Source organism: Ascaphus truei, chromosome 6, assembly GCF_040206685.1.
Source record: "Ascaphus truei isolate aAscTru1 chromosome 6, aAscTru1.hap1, whole genome shotgun sequence".
Taxonomy (NCBI): Eukaryota; Metazoa; Chordata; class Amphibia; order Anura; family Ascaphidae; genus Ascaphus; species Ascaphus truei.
Genome location: NC_134488.1, coordinates 58,384,640 through 58,404,001, shown reverse-complemented (window position 1 = coordinate 58,404,001; position 19,362 = coordinate 58,384,640). Strand labels below are relative to the sequence as shown.

The window sequence follows — 19,362 nt, the reverse complement described above, 5'->3', positions numbered from 1 at the left end:
TTTCGCTCCAGGGCTGAATAGAAATAATTTGTTAATTTGGATACTATCGGGCATTACACGATTGAAAGATCTGGAGTGGAGAAAATTTATAAAAACTTTTGAACAAATTAAGTCCACAAAGGACATACCAAATAAGATCCGAGATTTCTATAACAAATCACCAATTAGACCAGCACGAACAAATTTTGAGCAGCTGTGTTCCAGAGGAACGGACAGAAGGGGACTGACTTCTAGAATGTACAGGGAAGTGATCTGTCCTGAGACTCCTAATGACATAAAACTGAGTTACATGAGACAATGGGAGACGGACTTAGGGGAGACATTAGATGACGAGGAATGGGAAAGGATCCTGCAGGCAGCGGCCAAAAAGTTCGATCTGTACCACTTTAAAGGAGAACGCATATAAAGTCCTAATGCGTTGGTACTACACCCCAGTTAAACTAGCTAAATTTGTCAAAGGATACTCCCCGCTTTGCCCAAAGCAATGCGGGGAGAGAGCAGATTTGCAACATATGCTGTGGTCCTGCGCAAAAGTGGTCCCGATTTGGGAAAACATTAGAGAATGGTTACAAAGGATACTCAATTTGGAGACCCCTCTGGACCCGTGGGTGTTCCTATTGAGCAGACAGATCCAGGGTCTGTCAAATGCGTCGCATAAACTAATCGCGCATTTCGCAATAGCCACAAGATGCGAGATCGCAGCATTGTGGAAACAGAATGAATTACCAGTAATCCCCAAAATCAGAAACCGGATTTGGTGCGTCTGTCAGATGGAGCAATTGACAAGTATGGTCAAGGACACTGGCATAAATTTTCTAAAAGTCTGGATGCCATGGCTGTCGCAGATAGATATCCCCGGGGTAGATATCTCCGCAATATTACAGTGATAGTTTTGAGTGCGTTCTCCTTTGATAACGCAGGATCCGTTACCAAATAGAAACGGACAGGTAGGTCACACCAGACAGTTCCCCCAGATAGGGTTGTAGATAGGAAAACGGGAATAAGGTGAAGAGCTCTACGAGAGACAGGTGAAACGTCAGGATCCTCGGAAGAACACGGAAACGAGAACACCACTTTGGCGGCTGTCCTCCCATGCATCCTCCCTCCCACCTCCCCACCCCCCCTGTCCATTGTCTGGTATGCCTGGTTCATTTTGTCTGGTGTTCGTATGTATCCCCCAGTCATTGTCATGTAGGTGTTGAGTGTTGTTGGATTAATGAAATGGTTAAAAATTTGACACTCAGAACAATGGTTTGTGGCATAATGTATGCATGTTTAAAACCAATAAAATCAAAGTTGGAAGAAAAAAAATACACTAAACTCAGAATTTACAAAATACTGTAACACTTTTTAAAATACATCACAGATTTCACTAAAAGCATGCTACCCTATCATTTTTGTCATCCTGTGCTAACAACTTTTTGCATTTATTTCCTATATTTGGCTATTTACAGTGCTTTAGTAATGGTATTTTCATCTAGTGCATTGATTTAAGTGAATATATGAAATAATTTATATTATTGTTGACCATTGTGTGGGCCACTTGACTAATCCACAAAGAAGTTTCCTCAGGACATGTGGAATTATACACAAGGGACAATCGTAGTGTGTACTGCTGCATAAACAACATAACAAACAACTAAGACGGGACAAGACTAACACACTAACAAACAATGAACAATCAAAACACTGCTGAAATAAACAGTTAAGCTAATTTATTAAACTATATAAGAGACAATGTCTGTCTAAAAGTACATGAGTTGGGTCACGCTGCTGCTCCGGTTTAGGAGTTAAATAGGCACATCCAAACAGTGGCACATGACTCCCAATGGCTCTGGGAGTCATGTGCCACTGTTTGGATGTGCCTATTTAACTCCTATCTTGTTGCAAGTAGGATTCTGTTTTTTGTAAACCGGAGCAGCAGCATGACGCAACTCGTGTATTTTTAGACAGACATTGTCTCTTATATAGTTTAATAAATTAGATTTACTGTTTATTTCAGCAGTGGTTTGGTTGTTCATTGTGTGTTAGGCTGCGTCCATGTTTAGTGCTTGCGGGCTGAGGTGCACTTCCGCTCGGCACTGAGCTCCTACAGCCGCAAGTGCGCGGAAGCGTAGGTCTTAGGAACATTTAAAATCTACGCGCTTGCCGGAGCACAGGGCCGGTCGCGTGAGCGGTTTGCCCAATGAGGGCGAACCAGCTCCGTGACGTCACTGGCCCGCCCGCCGACACGCCCCCGACACGTCCACGGACGGCGTGCTGTCTAAGGCCAGGGAAAGCTCCACTTTCCCTGGCCTTAGACAGCGCGCCTCCGCACGCCAGCAAGAACCATGGACGAAGCCCTAGTCTTGCCCCGTCGTAGTTGTTTGTTATGTTGTTTATGCAGCAGTACACACTATGATTGTCCCTTGTGTTTAATTCCACGTCCTGAGGAAACTTCTTCGGATTATTCAAGTGGATCCGGATGTTCCAAATTGGACTTCTGGTTTTCATATTAACTTATATTTGCATTTATTGGACGTTTTTGAGGCGTAATTTCTTTTTTTTGTTATATGTATGTTTCCCTGATCTTGTTTGGTCAGTTTTTTTTTTTTTAATCAGGCAGTCATGCTTATATGTATAAGTACTCTGTACACGTTTTGATTATATTTAGTCACTAGTGGTCACCACACATATTATTCGTTAGGCTGCGCTTATAGTGCCGGCAACGCGACATCGCTCAAACAAAACAGTTGACTCCGTCGCCAGCACTTATAGTAAGTGCGACGGTGACGGGGCAACGTTGCGGAAAAAAAATTGGTAGCGGGTTAAATTTGATTTTTCAGACTGTCGCCACATGCGACAGCCTCTGAACCAATCAATCATCCTGTCGCTGGAAAATACAACTTCTGCTACTGGCAACGGGCACTATAAGCGCGGCCTAAGCAGTAGCGCTTTCAGCACTTTCCTTTTTGTTCTACTCTGTGGGCCAGTATTAGACAAATATATTAACTTGTAAATAATTCTACATCGTTATACAGAAATTCTGAAAGCTTTAGCTTGGGACGAATAATCTAAAAATGTCTTCTGAAATATGTATATTAAATGGAACATCATAATTCCCTATTGTCTACATTAATAGTGTATTAGAACGGCTACTAACAAATTAATCTTGTTTAATTGGGGTGTGCCATTTTCTTTCAGTCTCTTCTTGGACCCCACTATTATACTTGGGGAGACCATGGAGGCATTCTGGTGGCTATTGCTCAAGGAACAGAAACCAACCAGTTAAAGTATGTAGCAATTTTATTTTTATACACTTGAATACTGTTATGTTAGTGATATACTAGCAGTTAAAATGTAGCTGTTTAAGAGGATTGGCTTTAGGTTACAGTATGTTTCTGGTATCCTATTGAATTTTGTTGAAAATTCTTATTGTCTGTTTTGGACTTCATGTGTTAAACCAGGGGAGCGCAATCTCTTTCCCTGCGCACCTCTGCCAGCTGTCCCCCTCTCCTGGCCCCCCCTCTTCCCCTGGTTACGTTGAGTCTGAAGTCCTGGCGTCATGTTGCCACGGCGTCACCAGGAGCGTCTGAACCAAGGTAAGGAGAAGTTTACAGAAGCCTTTGCAGCTCCCGCGGCATGAATTTAAATGCCTTTGGGAAGCACTCAAGGCCTCTGTAAACTAGCACCACCTGCAGCGAATCTCCCCCCATTTTGCGCACACCTGTGTTAAACTATTAAATTGTTAACATTATATATATAAGGTTCTTAATAAACTACACCCTTAGCTGCTAGATAGCCCTTGCTGCTGGATAGCACTGGATTGTAATGTGGGAAGGCTTAATGTCTTAAAATTTTAGCTGCATAGGTTCAATAGGTAAAGCCCCTAGTAGGGTTGGGCAATATTCTGGTACATGCTACTGTATTTGCCCGATTTTATAGGCGACCTCGTAAATAAGGTGACCCTCTATTTTAGAAGCAGCTGGAAAAAAACAGTTTATACACACACATCCTCCCCCTCTCCCCCTCTCCTTCCACAAGCAACATTATAAGGCCAGTATGTACTTTTCAACTTAACTTTATTTAAAAAAAAAAACATTGCCTTATAAACTAGCAAAACTGGTAATACTACAGGAATAAAATCTGACAGTAAATCGATATGGGAGATGATTTTTAAAATAAATCAGTTCTGTACTATAAAAAAATACATGTAGCATTTTTTTAAAACTATTTTTAAAGACATTTTTAATGTATTCTAATATAGCAAGCATTTTTATTTCTATAGAAACCATTTACAAAGTCACACCCCCTTCCTCTTCTGAGACAGGCTCTGCCCTTGTAATGCTCGCGCTGCCCACAAACAAGACAAGACCCCGGCACTGAGGTGGGAAGGTATAACACCACACACCCGCAGCAGCGGAGGCGGGCCTGGAAGGCGGATAGTTTAGCGTTGCCGGGTCTGGGTTGGAGAGTGTAGGAGATGCGGTATACTTGCCGAATCCTTGGGTTGGAGAAGACAGGATAGTAAGGGTCCATAAGCCGTGGTCTGGGATTGTGGAGAGCAGGGTAGGAGAGATCGCCGTAGTAGAGGGTATGCCAAAGTCCAAAAGCCAGAAGGGTCCACAAAGAAGCCGAGTCGGTACACAAGAGGTTAACTGCAAACGAAACAGCATTGCACAACCGAAGTGAGCTTCACGAGGCTACGTGGAATTATGCTGAGCAAAGCATGGGAAGAAGCAGGAAGTATTTAAAGGCAGGACAGATCAATGGGAACAAGGGGCGGAGTGGAGGCAGGCAACAAGGCAGGGAGGAGAGACTTGCCACGCAGCTGGGGATCGTCGCACGTCATTGCGTGTGCGCGCCGTGCAGGAGAGGTGTGGGAGGCGGGACCAGGTTCCGTGCAGCAGCTAGAAGAGCTGTGGGTGCGCGCGCGCTCTGTAATGAGAGCAGGGGAGCGCGCATAGGCATGAACAGTGGCCGCGGCGGCAGCAGGTAAGGGAACACGCCGCAAAGGTATGTGTTCCCCGATTCCTTTCAGCCCTCTCTCTAGTAGTGCACCAATTGTATCTAGTGCCTGCCTGGTCACATGATCTTCCACACAGAACTTTGCATCGTGGGTACTGTAAACAGCAATAACTGAATTATATAACCCCAAGCAAAGCGACCGATTACAGAAGAACGGCTCGATCTGCAACTTAGCTAATCACTTATCAGTGTGCAGATTGTTTTGATGCACATATTGAATAGAACAAAATAAAGTGATTTAAAAAAATAATGACATCTTGAATTGCAGCTTTAAAAAGGCTTTGACCTACAGTAACTGACTAGGGATGGGCAACGCCTGCTTATATGGTGGTCTAAACAGGAAATTCTTGTCCTACCTCAGCGTATTGCAGGGATTAACCATTAATGGCTGCCATAGAGGACTTAAAGTAATAGAAATATTGGAAAGGTACATTTCTTATTTTCTGTGCTTTGAGAAACCTTTTATGGGCAGTAGAAATTTAAGTGGTAATAGGTAATTGAATATATAATTACTTTAGTGGATTAATTCTGCTAGTAATAAGCTTTCTTATCTGAAGGGAAAGTGGCTTAAATAAACAGAAAGCTCACGTCTCATTGTGAAATGTCAATGTATTATGTTCTGGAGACAAAAAATGCTGATGCTGTTTATAGCTTCTATTTAGTCCCTGCATCAAGGATAGTATGGTCCAGGGGTGTACAAACTGGGGGGGTTGAGATTTTTCAGGGAGTGGGGGTGGCGCGGGCGGTTGCAGGGGCCCCTTGCTCTTCCCCAAGGCATTCAAATTAAATGCCGGGCGATCGCGCGAGGTCTCTGGAACCTCAAATTACCTTGCTTCAGCCAGTGTCTGGAAGTGTCGCCTTTACAACTGGGTGTCATTTGGTCCTGCGGTGTGACGTCACACGGGCATTGCTATAATAACGCGGCGTCAAATGACGCTGCGGATGACATGACCCCGCGCGTCATTTGACGCCGCACTGAGCGAAGGAAGAGCGCCGGAGGACTAGGCAGGGGGGCGCAGGAGTAAAAGTTTGCGCACCCCTGGTATAGTCTCAACTTTGACTACTTGTACTGTAAAAATTATTAAGATGAAGTCTTCAAATCTCAAGCAGACAGGGTGACCATGCATAATCGACAAAAATGTAACAACCAAAACTAGATGTTTACTTAATTGCTATTAGAGTCCATAATGTTTCATTTGTGTTGTCGTGTCATTCTTGCTACTGGAATGAGCGGATAAAGTGTGTTGAAATTCATTACTAATCCCTTTGGTTACTGCTTCTCAAAAATCTGCTTCCACTTTTATTTCACATGGCAGCTGTTTGTAAGCACAGATTTAGGAGAAGCAGAATCCTGAAGGATAAGTAATCCATCGCAGTACACTTCCAGAATCCCCCCAAAATGGTAATGATACAATTTAATGGATATCATGTTTCAATTATATTACTCCGTGAGCCCCTTGGTTCTAGATGTACAGTGTGTATCAATTTTGTATTTCCTTACCCCTCCCTACATTAGGAGAAAATAGCTTCAGGGAACTGCCTTAATATTGAGTTCATTATTAATGGCACGGTCCCTGGAGTTTACCAGTTGAACACACGTATACCAAACACCTGTGTATTCCCATGGCATTGTCATTTATGAAGCGTTTACTGCAGAGAGTGTATGTGTTATATATATATATATATATATATATATATATATATATATGTGTGTATATATATATATATATATATATATATATATATATATATATATATATATATAATATAATATTATATATATATATAACGATTCCTGCGCTCTTACCAAGTAGGCTAAAATAAAATAATGATCTCATGAAAAAGGGTAATTTTGTTAAACCCTTTGGCCAAAGCATTTATAAGCCTGCATGCCACGAAAAGGCATAACCTTATGCAGGTACCTACACTGAATATATGTAATAATTGTCCCATGCATGTAGAGGAGCACAGCTATCCACATACAGGATGAAGGAAATAAATATGGGCAACTCCAAGTGAAAATCAAATCTTGATTTATTAAATCAGCAGGGCAATGAAGTAGGAAAACGCACCGACGCATTTCATCCCGCAGGACTTTCACCTTGAGAAAGTCCTGCGGGATGAAACGCGTCGGTGCGTTTTCCTTCTCCATTGCCCTGCTGATTTAATAAATCAAGATTTGATTTTCACTTGGAGTTGCCCATGCTTATTTCCTTCATCCTGGATGTGGATAGCTGTGCTCCTCTACATGCTCTGAATACACCCTTGAGGACTGCACGCGGAGGAGTCTTTCTTATCCGGAATTACAGTCAGGAAAAGGGCTATAGCCCCTCTGTTATTACCTATCTTGTACTGGAACATTCATTCATATATCAAATGGGTTATTGATGCCTTATTAGGGACTGTTCTGTGTGGTAGCTGTGTGGGCACCACTAGGTCCCCATTTTCTCCCTGGGATGATCATTTCTGTTATTATATAGTTTTCTGGATGCTGGATTCCCTTTTAAAGGATTTATACCGCTGTAAGCTTACTATGTGATGCACCAATTACCACATCTATAATAATTGTCCAATGGACTGATAAAATGTGATATATAAATATACACACACATATATATGTATATGTATATGTAAATGTAAATGTAAATGTAGAGGTATCAGTACCGTGTTAGCCGAGCTTCAATAATCAAAAAAATAAAAAAATAAATAGATGATACCGTTCTGTGGCTAACGAAATGCTTTTATTTGTGCGAGCTTTCGAGATACACTGATCTCTTCTTCCGGCGATGTTACAATGAATGAAGCAAAAGGTAAACTTAAAAACAGTGTCTCTTGGAATGTTATCTGTGCTGTTCCTTCCCCCGGTGTGGATATGTTTTATGGCTGGAGGTGTTAAATGGTTACTGAAAGCAAGTGAAGAAAGAGTGTGTATGTGTATCAGTGTGAATAAAAATGAATGGAGAGCCCACAGTTCTCACATTTCCACACCCACCCACACCATTTATATCCAGTCCCACTCCACACACACCTTGTGTAAAGCACTGTATATACTGTGGGCTCTCCATTCATTTTTATTCACACTGATACACATACACACTCTTTCTTCACTTGCTTTCAGTAACCATTTAACACCTCCAGCCATAAAACACATCCACACCGGGGGAAGGAACAGCACAGATAACATTCCAAGAGACACTGTTTTTAAGTTTACCTTTTGCTTCATTCATTGTAACATCGCCGGAAGAAGAGATCAGTGTATCTCGAAAGCTCGCACAAATAAAAGCATTTCGTTAGCCACAGAACGGTATCATCTATTTATTTTTTAATTTTTTTTATTATATATATATATATATATATATATATATATATATATATATATATATATATATATATATATCAGGATTGTTTTGTCACAGGGCAATCAATACATAATTATTAAATGTTTCAGAATCCTGCAGATATTTTCATTATCAGCAGCGCATGCTCTATTGCACTTAATCATTCCTGGTCTGAAAGGCTAAATAAATCTTTTGCTTCACTACACAAGAGAACTTCTTTTTCTATTATTGCTTTATTATATTTTATGAACTTTCATCATTTGTCTTACTGACCGAGTTCAGACTCCAAATGGAATGTAACAGGTAGAAAATTAGCTCTATTAAATCTAGTTTTGGGAGATGAGTAATATACGTAGAAGACTTGCAAAATGTCGCAATGAGGAATGCTTTTAGTTTCTAAGAAAATCTGTTACATTATTGTGCATCCAGGACATCATCAAAGTAAACCACTACAATACTGTACTGTATTTTTGATATTTTTTTTCCAATTGTATTTTTGTTCTATTTATAGGTACAGTACAAATGAAGGAGAGACCTGGAAAACATTTAATTTTTCTGAGAACGCCTTACTTGTTTATGGGCTACTTACGGAGCCTGGGGAGAAGAGTACTGTATTTACCATCTTCGGCTCATACACTGAGAGAGGGCACAGCTGGATAATATTACAGATCAACACAAGTGATGTCCTTGGTATGAAAGCTCTGTATTAACCTTTTTAAAACTATTCTCTGTTCCTTTCATAGCCATAATGCCAAGACCAAACCTAGATTAGCATTATAAATTAAGATGAAATGCTTACGTCCTAAAAATAGATTGAGCTTTGTTTATCTAATGAGTTTTCTCTTGATCATCTCCACAGTATTGTCTTGAGATTGGTTAACTATGCATCAGTAATTGCAAACAACTTGCACATATAAACCTTTTCGAACTGGAATAATTTGCCTCTTTTTTACTTTGAACCTTAAAGTTCTAGTTGCTACATGAGTGTTCGTACACATGAAGAAAAGACCTGTTTGTTTTTGTGAGAGCTCTGCACACATGACATCTATAAGGTGTCCCTTTCTGGCTCAAAAGCCAATCTAGCAGGAACAGATGATCAGAAGTACAGCCACCCCAAAAGCCAATCTACAATGAATGTATATTCATTTATACTTGAAAATGCCATATTTGTCAAAAATGTCCCCATGCATGTTATACATTTTCCTTTTTTTTATTTTTTGTAGCAAGTTAATTTGCAGGACAATATGTTTGAATTATGGGACTTTACATATAATATTGGGATGCAATAAATTATGTTGCAAGTTAAACTATTGCAATTGCTATATTGCAACGTAATTATGGCTATGTAACAAGCCTCTGTGAAGTACTACTAGAAGCCCACAATGTTAATATTTTGTCTGTAGCAGTATCATATGTAAGACATTTGTTTGTTACATTTGACATAGATCTGAATGCGCTGAGGTTTGTTCAAAATGTGCATGCCATTATAAGTGTGCCCTTTAACAACTTCCTAACTCCTGTTACTAGTTTTAAATACTTGGGCTTATGGTTTGACTTCCACTTAACATTCGGGAAGCACATTGATAATCTGACATCAAAAACCTATGCCAAACTAGGTGTACTTTACAGGAACAAATCCTCCCGAAGTCTGCTGGTCAGAGAGCGTATCGCACAGCAGATGCTAATGCCAATTTTCTACTATGGGGACATAGTATATGGCTCGGCCCCCCAAACTCACCTCAGCAAACATGACACCCTCTACAATTCAATATGCCGTTTTGTTCTCCAATGCAACTACAACACACATCACTGGGAAATGCTCAAAGAACTAGATTGGTCATCACTTGAGTCTAGGCGCAAAGTAAATCTTTCTGTCTTGCCTTCAAATACTTTCTGGGCAAGCTACCCATCTATCTGATCAAGCTCCTCATCCCTACCACATGCAACACTTATCTGAGATCAGACTCCAAAAGACTGTTCATGGTCCCAAGTCTCAACAAAGAATCCGGCTGCTCCTCCTTTTCTTACCGTGCACCTAAAACCGGAACAACCTACCAGAGACTCTCACATCCACCACCAGTCCAAGTTCTTTCAAAACTAAAGCTCTCACATTTTAACCTGGTCTGTAACTGTTACATACGCCTATAATATGTATTATCTTTAACTGTGCATGCAATGTCTCGTATATAATGTATACGCTGTTCACTTATGTAACTGTATTTGTAACCATGTGTTATTTGTCATCTTAACTCTATGCCCAGGACATACTTGAAAACGAGAGGTAACTCTCAATGTATTACTTCCTGGTAAAACATTTTATAAATAAAAAATAAATACTACTCTCTGTAAAGCCTTTGCAAATTACAGGAAGAATGCAAATTACAGCTCTTTTGGGAAGGCCTCCCTTTGGCTTATGAATCGGGTGGGAAAAAATATAAATCGCTTTAATAGTCGGCAGAATTTGGAAATGGAGTCCTTGGAATATTAAATGTAATAGCTTGGCTATTATTGGACTTAACTCCTTAAGAACTCTTGGATGTATGTTATCGGGGCCATGTGCCTTATTTAACTTAATTTTTATCAATAATAACTTTATTATCAAGCCACCTATGCACTTCTTGTTTCAGTTAACCAATTGTTTGTTAATATAGAGGTTGTGGCTTCCTCCTGCGGCACCATTTTTGTAATTGATTCTTCCCTGGTAAATACAGAGGCAAATAAGTTGTTTGATATCTCTGCTTTTTCCTCATCTCCAATAATTTGCCTGCCCATCTCACACTGAAAGGGTTCTATATTTTCTTTTGTAATATGTTAAGGTACTTAAAGAACTTTTTAGTGTTGAACTTACTTTCTATTGCAATCCTTTTTTAATTTTCAATTATTGCTCATTTGTTTAATTCCTTATAATTCTGATATGATTTCTCTGTCCCTTCTGACTTTAAGAATCTAAATCTACTGTAATATCATTGGATGATATTTCACTGGGGTTTTTTGGTTCCCTTCCTCAGGATAAATATACTGTAAATACAAAAATAGGATATGGATTGACATCTGTCGTCTACATTTAACATAGGTTGAATTTGATGAACATGTCTTTTTCTCAACATCATCTGCTATGTAATGATGTAACAATAAGGCCACAAAACAAGTGCATTTGTGTGAAGTTTAGACTTTGTACAGAGCATTTGTGGATCGGTAGTCTCATACAGTACAGTATGTGGTCTTGGTCTCACAGTTGATCGTTTACTTATGAAGGGAAGAATCGTGGGCGAGATATTTCTCTGCTGCTGCTGCTTTTCCCTTTATGTAGTGTGGCTGCAGGAACACAGTCATTAAAGAACTATAACCTGAAAGAGGTCTGTAGCCTGATTTCAAGCAGCAATCCCGTGGCCTCTTCCAGTTGTGTTTTATAATTTTTTAATCTTAACTGATCCAGGTCGTCACTTAAGATAAAACCATTGCATCCCTTCTCATTAGGGACACCTTCACTTTATAAAATATTTGCTGGTGAAGACAGAAAAATAAGGTGTGGATAATGGCAGCCGGTCTATGTAGGGAACAATGTGTATCACATATATTTGTAAAAAAAAATCCCCAAAGGAGGGGAATTGCTGCTCACTGTTTTCTGATTCATGATTGACTCTTGGCTTTGATTGCAACTTTTCTTATTTTGTTGTAGGCGTGCCATGCACAGACAATGACTATAAACTCTGGTCACCCTCTGATGAACGTGGTAATGAGTGCTTATTGGGACGCAGAACTGTTTTCAAGAGGAGAACTCCGCATGCTACATGTTTTAATGGCGAAGACTTTGATAGACCAATTACGGTCTCCAACTGCTCTTGTACGAGAGAAGACTTTGAATGGTATGCATTTGTTTGACTTGTCTAGCCTAACATCTGGGATAAATTGAATATGCTGAAATGACATAATTTTGTTTACTAATTCAAGAGGAAAATGCAGCTCGAGCTACGTTTGTAGTCGAAGGCATGTAATGAAAAACAAGTGGTCATATTTAAAGGTTTTCTGTGTCCTGCATTCTATAGTTCTGAATCTGAAGTTCATTGCAAACGTAAAATCAAGAAAATGTACTGGTATCATTTTATTTGTAATCTGCCACCATCTGCAAGGGTGTGAAGCAAAAAGTATCTAAAAGATGGGGATATAACATGATAAAATAGCTCGAAACCTAATTCATAAGACACATATGTTGCATGGAAAATCTGTATGCTATATCACCATGATTGCACTGACTATTTTAAGATGACGGAAAATTCCAATTGTGTAAAAAAATGGCTACATTCATCCAAACAACCCATGGTCCTAGGTGGCTTATTATTTAGTGATTTTCTGGTTATACCAAAGCACATACAACCCCATTGGCAAAGAGATGCAGAAAAAGGCTACACATTCAGAAAGTTAGTAGATTTTGGGGAATTCTTTTTAAATTCTGATGAATTCTCCATCCCTGGGAGTTTAAAATGGCTGCAGCGATCTACACTCAATAAGACAACATAGGTCACCATGGTACTAGCTGTTGGCAGTGAAATAATACACAATTGAAAACTCGACACAAAAAGGAATATTTTGAAAATATGAGAAGTTGGCAATAGACCAACATCAACGATCAGGTTAAAAAAAATATATATACACACACACACACACAAAATATAGTAGCGTGTAAGAGTATTACACAATCAGTTTGTGAAAATATAGTAAGCATGTATAGTTCAATGTATGGGCACATAAGTGCCTAGTAAGTGAAAAAATATAAATGGAAGATATAACCAAAAATATATATAAGTGCATAAACAGATGTAAAATAACACCAAACAAACAGTCCGTAAAGTTGCATGTACTGTTGTTCTTCCTTGATGAAATCCCAGCAGGTGGAAGGGGTCACGGCTGCTTCTAATCTCATTAGTTCGTTATATAACGGTCTAAGGGAGGTGCTCACCCAATGAAGTGCTAGATCTGTCCCTAAAAATACAGCCACAAGGTCCTCAACCCTATACAGTAGGTGCAAAGAAAATGAATACAGGAACAGAATGACCTAGGCACAAATTTGGAGACCATAGGTGGAAAGAAAAACAAACATAGGGGTAGTATGTCTTAAATATTTGAATCCGTTGTTCAGGGTAAGTATTCACTCACATTTTGGTAATTCAATCACGCATTTCTCCAAACATAAATTGGAACTGGAATGAAGAATCTGTCTTGAAACTGCTGGTAGTTGGGTACTCCGATTGCCTGCAGGTATCCCTGACTTCGAATCTTTGGGAATGACATTGTCTCTGCTATTAAGGCACTCCGTTTCCCAAATATGGATTGGTACAGTATATGAGAATATCGGTAGATAGAGAAATATATCATCTTCTTAAGCCCTCGTCAATCCACTGCTGGATTAAGGCCTCCCCAATGTTCTTGCAGGTACTGCGGATGCAAGCCTCTCTTCTCCACGCTGTACCAACAAATTTTCTGATTTCATCCTCCCGTCATGGTCTTTTAATATCTCTTGGAATGCAGTCAAGTACCATATTTTTCCAACAAAGATCATTTCTTATTGCAATATGTCTAGCCTGCTGCCATTTGAATTTCTTCACACTTGTGATGATGTCATTGACTTTTTTGTTTGATTTCAAATCCATTTATTCTTTTTCCTGTCTCTTCGGATAATATCCGGCATAAATATCTCCATATTTATTTGTATTGTCTGAAGCTTCTGAATTATCTTCGCATTTAGTGTCCATGTTTCACATCCACAAGTGAGCACAGGCAGAATACGCTGGTCAAAAACTTCCTTCTTGAGGAAAAGTTCCCTTGTAATATTGTCTTCATTCTTCCAAATGCTCCATCCCATCTTTATTTTCCTTTTGATTTCATTCAAAAGGTTTCCATCCACGGTTATTTGCCGGTCAAGGTAGACATAGTCTTCGACGTCTAGTTATATTCCTTTAATTTCAATCTTTGCAGACTATATACCTACTGTATACACACACACACACCGACTGACTGTAAATGCACATGGTATAATGGCATCTATCAATGTTAACTTATCTCATATATATACAGGTATATACAGGCATACCCCGCATTAACATACGTAATGGGACCGGAGCATGTATGTAAAGCGAAAATGCACTTAACGTGAAGCACTACCTTTTTTTCACCTATTCATTCATGCATGTACTGTACTGCAATAGTAATATACGTGCATAACTGATGTAAATAACACATTTGTAACAGGCTCTATAGTCTCCCCGCTTGCGCACAGCTTCGGTGCAGGTAGGGAGCCGGTATTGCTGTTCAGGACGTGCTGACAGGCGCATGCGTGAGCTGCCATTTGCCTATTGGGCGACATGTACTTACTCGCGAGTGTACTTAAAGTGAGTGTACTTAAAGCGGGGTATGCCTGTATATATATACCAACTGTAAATAATCCTGTATATTCATTTGCATGTCTTAGACAGGTCTGCAACCCTGTCTTCCGCCATTATCACACACAGACACACACATATACATACATATACATACACACACACATATACATATACATACACACACACACACACACACACACATGTACATACACACACACACACACATGTACATACACACACACACACACACACACACATGTACATACACACACACACACGTACACACACACACACACACATGTACACACACACACACACACACACACACACACGTACATACACACACACACACACACACACACACATGTACATACACACACACACACATGTACATACACACACACACACATGTACATACACACACACACATGTACACACACACAAATGTACATACACACACACACACACACACACACACATGTACATACACACATACCGATACACACATATAGACATATACACACACATTTTAAGTTATGGTGGGTGAAAAAGGCGACAAGAAACCTCCACCGTGTAGCATATAGCAAATGAAAAGATCACTAGTGTGCACATTGACATGTCTCAGATAGGTCTGCAAGCCTGCCTTTCACCATTATCACCTACAGTAGCATACAGGGCTTCTACTGCAGCAAGGGATTCTGCCAAACTGGCAAAGCCAGTACAACCAACCTCACACTGATGAGACCCATTAAGGTCGAAACATTTCTGTGAGTGGTTTCTCTGGCTTTGCATCTGATTCCCATGCTGTGCTTAAAAGCTGTGTTAACAGCAAGCATTGGCTTTTAAGGGGTACATGTTCAAAAGGTGATACGTGTGCTCATTTACATGTCATTTCCCAGAATACCTTGCTGCAGTAGAAGCACTGTATGCTACAGTAGGTGATAATGGTGAAAACCAGGGTTGCAGACCTTTCAGAGACATGTGAATGTGCTCACAAGTGATCTTTTCATTTGCTATATGTAGTCTTATATGAAAGTCTGAGGCTAGAGATTAAGATTAAAGACTAAAATCATTATTTTTAACACTAGAAAAACAAGAACAGGACATGCTTAAAGGGGCAAGATACAATATTAAACTAATATAGGTGTGTGTGGGGATTGCTGCTTTGAAGTAGGGTAGTTCTGTGAAGTTAGTATACAAGTTTATAAGACCAAACACATATCTTAGTTAACTTGTGTATATGGACCGTACCCATAAAAAATGAAATAATGGAAAGAAAACTGCAGGCAATGCCTTTGAGTTTAGCACTTTAATAATCATGTCAAATTACATCTCTTTTATCTTCAGTGACTTTGGCTTTAAACTAAGCAGAGATTTTTCATCAGAAGTCTGTGTGCCTGATCCTGAATTTTCTGGTAAACGGTATCCAATCCCTGTTCCTTGTCCTGTGGGTTCCACTTATAAAAGAACCAGAGGGTATGTTTTTCAAACACGTATCTTTAATTTCTTATAGGTTACCGCTGTGATTTAGTTTTAGTAGTGGGTCGGGCTCTGATTTCTGTAAATGATCTGATTTGCTGAATGATAAATAGCATTTCTAATTCAGTGACCTCTTCATTTGTTCAATTTACATTAAAATATAAATATTTGTCTGTGGTTGGTAATTTTTGCAGCTGATTGTACGGTAGCAGAAGTTTTTATATATTATGCAACCAGTTAAAAACTTTCGCCAGGATTTACCAACGTCTGATGCGGGGTAAATTACCTTATCTTAAATTGAGATTAATGCCTGAACAGGGTGCAATACCTCGCATTGGATTTAGTGAAAATGCCTCTTTGGTCAGGTAAAGGTACGCTCTTCTGTTTCTTTATTAGAAAATAGTCTGAAAATGTTAAACAAAATTTTTTTTTTTTTTATGTTACCGTTGCTGTATACAGATAAAGCTGGGTACTGGAGTTATACATGAGTATCCTTATTTTATTGTCGGTACTATGGAGGTGGCAATCTTCAAATGGCAATGTTAACAGATGGCTGAAAAGGATTGATACTCCCGAATCCCTGTGGCCCCTGCTTATACTGGGACAGCACAAACCTGTCCATTTTGCTCCATCTGGTGTTATAAACAGCAGCTGTAAGGAAAAGAGCAGCTTTTGTGCTGTTCTAGAAGAATTAGAAGCAGTTCGTAACAGATTTTAATGCACTTTCGCATTTCAAGTATCCTAAATGATGTAAAAAATGATTGATTTTTTTGGTTGTTTGTTTAGGGTCCATTCTGTATGACAATTAATATACATGTACAATTGGAGCGTATATTTATAAATGTGTGTAGCTCTGAAAACATATGCCTGTATGTAATTGTAAATGCATAATCACCAGTAGTTAGATTAAATAATAGGATTGACCACACTCATTTGGGCAAAGCAAGTGATTGTATAGTAGTAAACATTTAGCCTTTGATCACTAACCTTATGCAGGGCTGCCGAGAGGGGGGGACAGCCGGAGCTGGTGTCCCGGGCCCGCTGGCTGGGGGGGCAGCCGGCGCTGCAAATTTCCCCCGACCTCTGGCCAGGCCCTGCTGCCAGTCGCGGCCGGGCTCGTGCTCTTAGCTGCCTGCAGGACCTTTCCTCTCTCTGTCTCACGCCGCCGAGCTTCCACTGCTGGCGCGCGACGAGGCTCCGATGTCAGCGCGCCGGAAGTAAGCTTGGCCCAGCTTCCGGCGTGCCGCGCGATAACGTCAAAGCCCCGGCGCACGCCGGCAGTGGAAGCTCGGCGGCGTGGAACAGAGAGAGGAAAGGTCCTGCAGGCAATTGAGAGTGTATGTATCTATGGGGGGGGGGGGGGGGGAGTTATATGCAGTGGTCGACAAATCACCAAAAAATCTACTCGCCAAACAAAAAAATCTACTCGACACCTAGTACCACACGTATGCTGCTTGGGCCAATAGGAGCTCTCCACGATGTTAAATCACCCGGGGCGAGCAAATGTATAGGTTTGTCGAACACTGGTTATATGTTTTGTTTATTTTATATGTATTGGGTAGGTGTTTTTTTGTATGTTTTTGGGGGGTGGGTGAGGTTGTATTAATTTGCGGGGGTGGGGATTTTTTTGTATGTATTTGGTGGTTTGAAGTTTTTTGCATTGGGGGTGGGAAGTCTTTGACATCAGGACTAGAAAATCATTTTGCTGCTCGATGACGACCCCCTTCTTGCAGCAAAAGGTTTAATATTTAGTTAGTGTACCAGGCGGATAAACATGTAAATATTTTAGAATACTGCTTAAAATGAACACCACAATTACAATTGTAGAACAATAAATACACTGCATTTATACAATGTTACAATTATTACCTCAATGTAGCTATCGGAGGATTTCTGGGGATTCATGTTCTGGAGGTGATGTTGCAAACCGTCTGGATGGTGAAGATGTCGCTTGTCCTGTGGCAGGTAACGAAGAACGCTCCTACCTGTATTTGTTTCACTTAATTTTAGTAGCTCAGCTGAACGTGGTCATAAAGAACTGCGTGCCTTTAAACATGCTTCTCTGTTACTGCAGTGGAGTGGCTAAGGCTGCGATTATAGTGAGGGTGGAGGCGGCGCAAACAAAGTGCAGCAGCTCTATCAGGCCGGCCGTAGTGCGCATGCGATGAAGAGAGACCGCGCGGCAGATTTTTGAGAAGACAATTTTGTTTTTTTCGCGTGACGGCTGCGTCACGTGAGTGGTCCAGCCAATGGGGGCGAACCGGCCTTGTGATGCCTCCCCATTGTCTCTATCTAAAGTGCACACATCGCTGAGGGGACAGGCGCACGCAACACCATGCTCTCTGTCGCGTGCACTTTCTATAAACGTAGCCTAAGTAGCCCCTGCGTAGCAGACTCCTCTGGCATATCTTTTTGATATGCTACAGCTTGGAGGGGATAATGGGGCTCTATGGCAAAGCAAACTTTTGAGGTGAAACTTCTTTAACGGCACCTACCACATGAAAATTTCCCTGGCAGTAAATTGCCTTGATGGTGACGGAAGTACAGTGCAGGAAGTGACATCACAGCTGGCAGAAGAGGCCGTCAGTGAAGTCAGTATTGCCAGCTCCCACCAGTCACCGAGGAGGAACACACACACACCTCTCTACCTTCTGTGCCATGGCTCCTCCGAGATCTTCTCCTCTTTTGACAGGGGGTGAGCTGAAATCTGGGCGCTGTGGCCCCGGAGCAGCACCACCGGAGGGAGGGGTGAGAGAGCACTCAGCGCGCCGTCTCCAAGCCATGGCAGCACTGCCGGGGGGGAAGATAGTGCTCAGCGCGCCGTGTCTCAGAGGCAGCTGCACCACCGGAGGGGGGGGGGGGGGGGGGGCGTTGCGCTGAGCACACCATGTCCCCTTTGCTGGGGGTGGGGGGGTGGTGGTTTATTGGGAAGGAGGGAAAGAGCGCTGGGAGAGCCTGCAAGACACACACAGTGATACACACAGTGATACACACACTGAATGACACACTGAATGACGCATACACGCACGCACTGACTGACGCACGCACACTGTCTGGTGTGCGCGCAAACACACTGATTGACGCGCACACACACACGCACACACGAGGAATTCAGTTACTATCAATATAGAAGTGCAAATAGCTAAAACACGCGTTTT

General features: G+C 41.0%; 1 protein-coding gene across 3 annotated transcripts in view; it reads left to right on the top strand.

Annotated features, from left to right (window-relative positions):
- SORL1 (sortilin related receptor 1) overlaps positions 1 to 19,362 on the top strand; it is a 231,647-nt gene that overhangs the window by 105,673 nt on the left and 106,612 nt on the right. For all 3 annotated transcript variants that reach the window (XM_075604362.1, XM_075604363.1, XM_075604361.1), the window contains exons 12-16: positions 3,184 to 3,272; positions 8,857 to 9,035; positions 12,025 to 12,211; positions 16,073 to 16,201; positions 18,084 to 18,169. In XM_075604362.1, the coding sequence (XP_075460477.1) occupies positions 3,184 to 3,272; positions 8,857 to 9,035; positions 12,025 to 12,211; positions 16,073 to 16,201; positions 18,084 to 18,169 (670 nt within the window). The remainder of the gene's footprint in view (positions 1 to 3,183; positions 3,273 to 8,856; positions 9,036 to 12,024; positions 12,212 to 16,072; positions 16,202 to 18,083; positions 18,170 to 19,362) is intronic.